Source organism: Bactrocera neohumeralis, chromosome 2 (assembly GCF_024586455.1).
Source record: "Bactrocera neohumeralis isolate Rockhampton chromosome 2, APGP_CSIRO_Bneo_wtdbg2-racon-allhic-juicebox.fasta_v2, whole genome shotgun sequence".
Lineage (NCBI taxonomy): Eukaryota > Metazoa > Arthropoda > Insecta > Diptera > Tephritidae > Bactrocera > Bactrocera neohumeralis.
In genome coordinates this window covers 38,909,515-38,920,698 of record NC_065919.1, presented here as the reverse complement: position 1 = coordinate 38,920,698, position 11,184 = coordinate 38,909,515, and the positions used below count along the sequence as shown (strand labels likewise).

The 11,184-nt window shown below is 36.8% G+C and overlaps 1 protein-coding gene across 1 annotated transcript; it reads left to right on the top strand.

Moving 5' to 3' along the window:
* Positions 1-2,595: 2,595 nt before the first annotated feature.
* LOC126756501 (uncharacterized) lies at positions 2,596-9,345 on the top strand. The gene is made up of 3 exons (XM_050469599.1): positions 2,596-2,924; positions 3,621-3,876; positions 8,873-9,345. The coding sequence occupies exons 1-3, from the start codon at positions 2,778-2,780 to the stop codon at positions 9,172-9,174; spliced, it is 705 nt and encodes a 234-aa protein (XP_050325556.1). The 5' UTR covers positions 2,596-2,777; the 3' UTR covers positions 9,175-9,345.
* Positions 9,346-11,184: the final 1,839 nt, after the last annotated feature.

The window sequence follows — 11,184 nt, the reverse complement described above, 5'->3', positions numbered from 1 at the left end:
GGAGTGGTCGTTTGAGTTTGCTGAATAGCCAGAAATCACACGGTACTAAATCAGGCGAAAACTGTCAGCATAACCTTGCTTTTGACTTGCTTCGACGTGTTTTACCGGCTTCGGCTCACCTTTGCCATAATATTCGGCTAACTGGTCGTCTGTTTCCAGGTCGTAAGGATAGATCCAAGACTCATCGCTACTAATAATGTGTATCTTGACATACTAATAGTCGCAAAGCATTGCTTCACAGACGTTAACGCCACATTGTTTTTCGAAAAAAATTAGTAATCCTGCTTTCACTTTTTTATGCCCAACTGATCTTTTAAAATGGGTTTCACTGATTCTTCCCGTATTCCAACGATTCCAGTTTATTGAAGTGTTGATCATCAGTTTATGTGGTTTGTCATCAACGCGTTCTCGACCCTCTTTGAAAATTATGTACTAATCGGAAATACTTGCTTGCGACAAACAATTATCACCGTAAGCCTCTTCCAACAAACTGTATGTTTCGGAACCAGAAATTTGATTCCGCACACAAAACTTAGTGGAACTTCTTCGTTGAATTATTTCACTCATCGCAAAAATCATCGTAGCATTTTATGTACTTCAGAATTAGGGAGTTTATATGGTTTGCTTTCATTTTCCGGACTAAGATGAGCTGTCCTCCTCATACTTATGTCATGCGAGCCGGTGGGCATAAGTAACAACGATACATGCAGACAGCGCAGGGAAGTAGGCTTGAAAAAGACGCTATAACACCTGTTATACCTCTGTTCGGCCTTATCTAGAAATCGCCTCAGATATCTTGGAGTAGTTCAAGGAGCTAGATAAAATATACAAAATAGATATGAAATCTCTATTAACGTTGACGTCCTGTACGACGAATACTTCAGTTCGAATTAAACTGAACCTCCATGTGGCATTACTAAGGACTATTAGGTCCATATCAGAGAGCTGCAACGGGTATGATTAAATCAGTACAAATACTCTTGCCAAAACCGCAATCAAATCAATTCATTTCATCATAGACGACATCGTTGATCAATTCGAGTACCCCCCAGCGTCAACTGATTTGATGCAACATGAACAATCTGTTCTTCGGCAATCACGATCGAGTAAACGGTATGGCTGGCTTCGGTTCAAACCTTATCATGTCAGTTCATAGCGTTGCGACGATTGTTTGAATCGATGTGAAACTGCGTGAAAACTACGAGTAATCTACGAGTACAGTAAATTATCTGCTGGACTATTTGAATCATGTGTGGCAAAAATGTAGTATAAGCTTTGAACATGTGCGCATGTTACAAATTTTCTATGCGTAAAAAATGGAAATTCCATCGAGTACGTACATACAAATATACCTACAATTGTTCATAAACAAATCATGTATAGTATAAGCTGATCGTTAGTGATTCAAAGTTGTTCTCAGTCGCTGATTTGAAGACAAACGGTTCGATTCGTGTGCATGAATCGAACTGACAGAATCAGAGAGAGTAACGGGTCAATACCCGATTATGAACAAAATTTTATTACTCGTTGCAGTTCTCTGGTCCATATATGGCATGACAGTCGACCAGTGCTTCTTGATTTATTCTGCCCCGAAATTATTCAAAATTGTGACATTTTTAATGATTTTATGTGTATTGTTCAATTGAATAATTCAGTACTTACTTTGCTTACAATGGTACAGGCATACAGCTTTTCAATTGAAGTTGCCTCCGTGACTTTCTTAGCAAGAGCACAAACCGACATAAGAGCAGTAAAGTCAGTGCACTTTGTCGACTCTGAGAGATGTGAAGCAAATGATTAAACCAGACTGAAGTTGACAATAATTGAAACAACGCGCAAAATAAACTGAAAATGAGCTAACTGACACAAGAGAGAGCGCCAAAGATACTGGAAAAATACTAAAAGAGAAGGAGAGCAAATATGAGGTTTTTGATGGTGCAATGTCATTGCCAGTGTAAGCCAGGTTTAAAGAGTTGCTAAAGTTGAAACAACAATAACAACGACAGCAAATACCGGCAGTAAAAACGTACAACTCATTTTACTGTTACTGCAGAAGAGGCCACTTCAAATGCCGTACAACTGTTTGGTATTCTTAGCGCGATTTCTGCTTTGGCAGCGCAAACTTTGACGGCACATTATGCAGAGAAGTTGGCGGCGGTCTGTGCGGCGGTCGGAGGGAGCAATATTGGTCTACATATACTCGTACAATGCGCATGTGTGATTCTGAATGTCGACTAGACGATGGTGTTAAAGTGCCACAACGCCGCTGATGAGCCGCAAAGTAAACGCTATTTTTCAATAAACCACTTTAGCAACAACAACAGCAACAAAAGCGAACACCGCAAAGCAAGTGGCTTTCTCAGCGCGATTACGTTTAACTCACTTCAATTGGACGCAATTCAATTTGAATTACAAGCAAATAGTAGTGAGTACAAAAAAGTGTGTGCGCGCGCATGTGTTTGTATGTCACACATGTACGTGTGTAAAACAACCGCTGACATGCCAGTGCGTGCGTGTGTGTGCGTTTGACTGCGTTTACTGTCACAGCGTCGGTTGTACGCCGGGAATAAAACTCGATCCACAAACGCCTCCTAGTCACAGTTTACCGGTTGCCGTCCGACTGATCGATTGATCGCAAACCCGAGAGAAATTAAATAACAACTCAAGTAACTGTATACAGTGAAGTAGCGGTGCATTACTAAGGATCAACAGCAGGAACGGTGTTGTGTTGTGTGCCTTTGCGTCGAATTCGAAACGAAAAAGCAAATTTAGTGAAAATGTTCAAGTTTGTGTGTTTGTTCGCCCTGGTGGCCACCAGTGCCGCCTCCAGCGCCAATCAAGTCTCCGAGACAGACAGCCTCCTGACCAATGCTCTTAAAATGGTCAAGGAGTGCGGTGATCGTTCAATGGTTTTGTGCATGAAGGTAAGAGGAAAGCTTGCAGCCCAAGAAATGAGTGATGTTAAAAAGAGACTAACAGTGACAAAGTATGCACTTCTATACAACAAAAACTATCATAATTACATTTGCATATAAATGTGAGAAACTTATTAAGAATGTGTTGGTGTTAAAAAAATTTAAATTAAATCGGATCATCTTCTACTATCAACACCACCAAATGTGAAATAATATAATATATGGTATATAAATGGAGTGTTTTATTTTTAACAGTTAAATTAGTTAATTTTTGTTTCTCTCAAATATCTCTTTATTAATTAGTTAAAAAACGATTTGGGAAAAAAATTATTTTAAAATTATTACAGGTATTTGACACCAAATAAACTTCTTAAATAAAAGTGGTGTTTTCTTTTAAGATCCCGAACTAAAGTTTTTGTAAACCCTCACAACCCCTGTAACTCTTTCCTGAACTCAACAATGGTTTTTGAACATTTGAAATTACTCGTCAACTGGCGTGTTCTCTTCATAAATTATATACTTAGCATACAGTTACATACGACAAAACGTTTAAAAATTTATACGAACTGTTAAATTGTCCGTCCAAAGTTTTAGAAATTCCTTAAAGCATATTTATTTAAATTTTGTAACATAAAATATAGAAACCAAATATCAAATGATCACTTTGGAAACCCACTAAATACTCTCACTTTGTCTCGTATGCAGGAACGCGCGTTACACTACTTCGACACGGAGAATGGAGACGTCAAATTGACTGAAGGAATTTCGTTGATAAAAACCGATGACATCCCAGTGGGGCGTTCTTTAAACGATGCTGCCTTGCCCGAGGAACCCGAAGCGCGTGAAAACGAGGTCGATGCTTTGCTAGTGGAGCGTGTGGCGCGATTCTTCGGCACACACACACTGCAATTCAAAGTGCCCAAAGACTCCATTCAGGATATGCAACGTGCACTCGAAGAATGTAAGTGTACACAGCAATTTGTGAACCGAAATATGTAAATTGATAAAATGCACTCACCCATAAAATGGCGTTTTGGGTTAGAGAACACGCAAAGTATGAAATCAAGCTCCTGCAATCGCCAAGCTGTTATCACTATGTGAAGCACATGGCGTGCGTTTCTCCGCACACGGATGCAATTTACATTGATTGTGGAAAAATCATGTTTTCACTGCAAAACATCGCCAATATGTATGTAGAAGACTGTTGCTGCCAATATGTGTAGGTCAGTGTGGCATGGGTATGTGTTAGCGAATTTTGAGGTCGTCAAACTGGAGTCGTAAAACTAGCGGATTTGTTTTGGTCTTGAAAGTGCAACGGTGCATTGCTGCTTGAGGTCGTGAATCATGTTTGTACATCGATGCTTGTGAATTTAGCGCTGGAAGAATGCACATGGCTGTTCAATTCGTTAGAGAAAATATTAAATAAATAACATTGAAATTATTTCCAAGGTCAATACTCCATTTGATCTAATTGAGGTTTGAGACACACCAACGTAAAGTCTCATATTTTTAAGCTTCTGTCTGCGAATGAAGTTTTAGTCGCTTCTCGTAAAATTTACAAGCTTTAATTTGCATTTAGATTGAAAACAAAATTTTAACAAAAAAGTTTGGCGTTGTTTATGTGGATTATGTGCATTAATCCACGTGTGCACACATATTTACAAACGTGAGTTGAACACGAATTACGTTACGCACGTAACCCGCCGCTTTTTAACTATCTTTCCCAATTTATGAGTTTAATTTTCATAAGAGGGGTAACAGAAGAAGTATAATGTAAAAAAGTTCTGACTACCCGTGGATGAGGAAATTAAGATAATATGTTAAATATTTCAATTTTTGATTTTTGATTTCTTTTCTGCAATTTTTTATTATTTAATTTATTTATTTTTTTCAAAGTTGCTCAAAAGTCTAAAGTTCTCGGAAAAGGTTGCATTATTCATTTAGGTTGTGGAACCATGTAGACTTTAAAATAAATCGTCTGTGAAGCCACAGGTTATACAAGTATCCAGATGAACACATCCTCCGAAACTCCTTTAGCGAAAGAAAAAGTGTTAAATAATACTGAAGACAAATTATGAAATTGTCTATAGAAGTCATACAATAGTCAAGTCAATAACCTGAGCCCGAATATTTTTTCGAAGAGCAACAATAGTAATCACAAAGTTACCACCTGCTATTGCCCGGGTAAAATGGGTATGTGGCAGTTTTCCAGTAGGCAATCTAATCCTTGCACTGTGCTTTACCTTCTTCTTCGTAAATGTAGCTTCATTTATACACACGATGCCACAATAAAATTCTGGAATGCAAAACTTGAGTAAAAAAGTTATTTTCACTTTGGTGCAGAAGTTCTTCGAATTATTAAAGGAAGCGCTTTTTATCTTGCATAAAGCATGAATTCAAGTTCTCGAATAAATTTTTAGTTTCTACCTTTCCTAAATCTTGCTTTCAAATTTAATTATTTTTTAGCTTCAAAACGATATTTCAAAATAATTAATGCCGTATATATAGTAAAACATGGCAAAATATCGGCGAAAATAATTTTTCCCAATAACTCATATTCCGAGAATTTGCAATGCTCACATGCCCCAGTAAGCCTCCTAACTAGTTTCTTCCAAAACTGCTCAAACAGTTACAGATTATCACAAATTAAGGATGCTTAGTTGCTAAATGCAGGCTGCAGCCGTTCGATTGCCAGCCATTAATGGGCGCATGGCCCCATCCAAGCAGGCCGGTTCGTGTTGAAGCACTTTCTCGTGCTCGTATTAGCCCAAAGGCAGACTCAATGTACTTAAACATATGTACTTATGTATATATCCATTCTAGCTATTATGAGTCCGACGGCTTCGTTGCACCTGTTGTTGCAGCACATTGTTGTTTACCTACTTAAGCAATATATATATTTAGGCGCGCGTTAAAGTTGCAGTTACCTCGGCATATTAGCGACTAGAAAAACATGTGGAATGAATGAATGAATAAATGTATGTGAGCATAGAAAAGGTAAGGCGGGCGCAAATCCAGTGGAGAATAGTGCGAACGCACTGCGCATACAAACGAGTTAAAGTTACACGTGTTTGTGGGCGTGTGTGTGTGCGTGTGTGGGTTGCGAAAAAGGAAAAGTAAAATATCTAGGCTACCAAACAACTGTAAATAGAGAAATTCAATGCTTGTGAAAATCGCTTGCTGACTGGACGAGGGGTTACGGGTTGTGCGTTAATTAACGAACAAGGAAAGTAACTGTTGTGCCGCACAGATGTCTAAACTGCATACAAAACAGCCTTGGAGAAATCATAAGTAGATACAAAACAAATACAAATGAACACCTCCATGAGGTTCAAGACACAGACAAGCAGCGACAATAAGGAATGCTTAGTGAAGTGTTTTGTTGTTAAAACAAAATAAAATAAAAACAAAATGAAATTAGAAGAAAGAACATCGATTCCACACTTCTATAGCAGGCAATCAGATGTGCAGTTTAATTGAATTCGTTGTCGTCAATGACTCCAAGTGCTTCGAGCTTAAAGTAGGCTGCCACTGTTGCCAGTTTGCCGCCAATTATGTCGCACGCAGAAGTATGCAGTTTAGCCAACATTGAGAACTGGTCATCCAATGCGAGTTTTCTTCTTTGGCAAAAACTGACGCAGCTGCATGCGATATCTAGAGCTCCTTCGATTTCGACTAAACACTAGCGACCGATTATAATTATTTATTTATTTCATTTTTTACATATTATTATTATTATTATTATTTTATGATTTTGTAAAAAACAATAATGTTGCTTTCATTTCCGTCTTCTACATAAGTATATACATGTTTGCCGTTCTAATGTCCTGTCTTGACTGCCCCCTGTGCCTTGAGCACTTTGAGTCTTTTTGAGAAATTTTCTCCCATGAATATACTCACTAATGCTGAAAGAGACGAGATTACTTTTAAGCTATATTTGATATATGTATATGTGTCTTATAATAATACTTTCGAATTCGAATAGTTTAACTTGGGTTAGGTTAGGTTAGATGACTGATACAGAAATCGCACTTTGTAAAGCCATGAAACTAGAACTCCTATGTTCGATGTTATAAGTCAAAAAAAGGTCAATACAAGGTTAGCTTTACTGATAGCAAAGAGTTCACTGGATCGTTTACGATCGATCTTGGACCTGTTCCCATTATATTGATAGCGGGGCTAGTGTACCTTTCCTTGCGATTCTGTTGTGGCCCGGCACCCATACTACTCTTAACACAAAATGACTCAATGACGTGGATAACGAGCTTAAGCATTTTTTAACTATAACCAACCAAAAAATGTATGGACTACCAAAATTCTAAGAAATTTTTGAGTTATAAAATTAGTAAAATTTTAATTATTACTTCCTATAACTTTCAAGTATTTAACAACAAATAACATTTTTAATTAGAAAATTATGTACGTTCTTATATCCATTTTCAATAGCTTCCAATGGATAGGACTTACAGAAGTATTATGTCCGTTAAGTGATGACGTAGTAAGTTTTTTTCTAAGGATTTTCATTACCTTACTTCCTTCGGTTCCTAACCAACAACATCAGCACCAAATATTGCCCGCTTTCTTCCTTTTTTAAGGAATCTCGTTCGAACTTGATTTAATTTTTCCTCTATGACAGCTGAGTTATGGAGCTGAATGGTGGGTATATCCACCATACTACTTGTACTTAGGTAAATTAGACGGACTAGATGAGTTACTTACTATCTTACAAAATACTAGTGCCTTCCAACAGTTAAAAATACTATTCTCTTTAATATAATATTAATAACAACTATCCACCTTGCAACAGCACTTTCAACAGTACTTGCAACTTTTTGCCATCCAACTCACACTTTCACACTTAGCGCTCATCTTCGTCCATACATACATATGTATTTCTACTTAAATATATATATTTAGGTATATAAGTATATATATATATAGGTATGAATGTGTAAATAAACATATGTATAGTATGTATGCATTTATATTTTCCTATTCATTGCCTTTGCTGTTGGTAAACTTTGGAAAGCTGTTTTCTCCTGCAGCTAAAGGCAGCACATTGTCTGGTTATATTTATGGAAAATGTTGTTGTAACTGCTTCTGTGGCCATTTAACTGATTTCTTTTCATTCTCAGGAAAGTTGTGGCAGTATTTGTTTTTGTAATTGAGGTTTCTTTTAATTTCTTGTTTGTAATTTATTGCCAACAATTTGGAATGACTTTTCTAAACCACTTTATGGAAAGCTTGTTGATCCTGTCGTGGCTGCTGCACAGATGTGCACACATGTATGTGCATGTGTGTATGTTTATAACTGCACACTCGATTGCCTATTCACACCAGCGAGCTGTGCATACTACTACGACTAGAAGCAAAGTGCATCTGAACATTTGCAGATTAGTCTTACACATGCACTTATAGCGTATTCGTATATGTGCATGCATACATACTACATACATACACACATGAAGACAGCTCAAGTAAATGGTGTGCGGAATTTGCACCAAAGTTCTTAAGTTCGTCCATTGAATTATTGCCATCTTCCGACAAGCTAAAAACACCAACAACAACTAAGCAAGTTAGCAAGTGTTGTTGAGGAACATTTTAAATACAAAATTTATTAGCTACAGCAAAGAAGTTTGTCCTTGCCTCTTTGTTGTTGTTTGTTTCAGTGGAAATTTACTTTAAAACTTGCTTATAAAATTTGTTGGATTCCACTCAATATAAACTCTCTATGAAGAAATAGAATTCTTAAGCAGCATTTGTTTCAAATAAATTCAGGCGAAACTCAACACAAAAGCTTAAATCCAGAAGTGCTGAAACTAGATACGGAAAAATAAATTTAGAAAATGATGTTAAAGTGATATTAATTGAATACAACAAAAACAACACACTTACACTTTTAAAAACCTTTTACTGACAACACATTACTAACTCTCTATCTTCTGTCTTTAATTTAGCGCGTGGCAAGAAGAAGGAAAAGAAGAAGTACCTCCTGCCTCTGTTGATGCTCTTCAAATTGAAGATGGCCGCACTCCTTCCACTCGCCATCGGTTTCCTAGCTCTGATCTCCTTCAAAGCGCTCGTCATCGGCAAGATCGCATTGCTGTTGAGCGGCATCATTGGCCTGAAGAAGCTGCTTGAATCGAAGAAAGAAAACTACGAAGTCGTGGCACACCCCCACTACTCGCACGAAGAACACGGCTACGCACGCTCAATGAACGAAGCGCAAAAGCTGGCCTACTCAGCGTATCAGCAATAGGAGGCGAAGGCGAACGTGGCTAAACGGGAGTGCAATATGTATATCCTGAAAAAAAGACACTAGCAAAAACAAACCTAATATAATTTTCTAATTTATTTATTTATTTAATTTATAACAATAATTGAGTTTAATCTAGAGCAATTTTTTTGTTTTAAAAGAACCAATAATGAACGCCATGCTTTTTTGTACTTTAATCGGGGCAGAGCGGGGTATACAAATTTTGAAATGAAGAAATATTAAAAATTAGTGAAAATTGCAGTGCAAATACAAACTTTGGTTAGTGTGGAAAGCTAAGTAGAAAGTATCTAGTTGTGGAAAACGGAGAATTATTCTGAAATTAAGTCACGAAAGCATTGTTAAACTCCATCAGCAGCGTGGTGGGTGTCATTAAAGAGCTACTTTTTGCAATTAACTAATATTAAGTAACTCATAGTCAAATCAAATATTTATTATATATTTGCACATTCACATATACATAAGGATTACGTTCCCAATGTTTCGCGTCGGTTTCATTTTATGCCAGCTCAGCTCCCCGCCTGCTCGCCTACTATGTAGTCCAATTATGAGCTCGCTTAAGTGCTTAAACTAAAATTTATCTACACCCAACCAATTAGTTTATATTTTATTATAACTGTATTAACTTTATTGTACTGGTTATGTACTTATATTCACCACTTATTGTGTTCTGTTAGACTAGTACTAACTGCATTAGCGTACTTTCGAGGTACTCAACTAAGTACTTTAACATTTGTATTAGCAGTTTAACAAAGCTTCGCCTACTCTATTTTTTACTCAAATTAAAGACTGGTCCTACGGTTCCACACGCACGCTGACTTCATGTCTTAGCACATGCGGCAACTGAGGACACTTAAGCTATGACTAACGCACTTAACGCTTAATCTGATTACTTCACCAAAAAACATTTTACAAGCTGTAGCTGAAAGTTTTCAAAGTTCCAAAACCTACTCGTTTTTCATTACAACGCTTTTAGACACGCTCACATATTTTGTACACACACACATATACATACATATATGTATGTTCACAGTTCGCAAAAACTATCTGAACTTACTAAATCATGCTCTCTTCTCCATCCGCTATCGCTTAAAATCTTTTATAATCTGCACAAAGTACAAAACTAACAAAAACACTAATTTTATTACGCTCCATTTGCAACGCATTTAACTCAATTCCTTCAATATTTACTCAATTCAATTATCCACAAAGAGAGAAATGCATTTGAAACTCATTGAAATTAAAAACAACACTAATTATTGTAATCACATAACGTTTTCACCTCCAGCATCTTAGTGTCTTGTATTGCCCTTTCGGCATTCAGCATTCAGTGCAGCCAAAAAACGAAATTCTGCATTTAAAATATTGAATATTTTATCAAATAAGGACGCTTAGAGAAGACGTGGCATAAATTTATTTTTCGTGTTTCAGTTTTTAAGATTATAAACAGAATGAAAATAAACGTTTGAAAAAACTATAAAGCTGGTTCAGAATGTTTGATTGTGGGTTTATTATATCACTCCTTTATAACGAATTTGTGTCTAAAGTATTGCAGAAAAATAATCTGTTCAAAAATAATGTGTCCTCTGCGTGGTGAATTCGCGTAAAATTACGAGCACTGGTGCCTAAAATTCTATCAGTTTTCTTCTTCTTAATGTGTCATGTCGCAGCCTTTCTAAAGAAGCATCCTCAAGGCCCCAACTCGACTGCACTGTATTTAAATACGGGTTGTACATTTGTAAAGAGGTGATCTGACCATTGAGGAGTAACTGGAAGAAACCACTGCTAAAAGAAAAACTAAAAAGAATTTGTTTAAAAAGGGATAAGATATACATATCTCTAAATATACATCGATGTAGACTTCAGAAATCTATAATCAAACCCAGCATACTGTGCACTCAATGGAAAGAAGAAAACTAGTCTTAAGAAACAAGATTGACCATCACAGTCACTAGACACCAATTTAATAAAGAGTGTTTGGGCTTTAATGAAAGC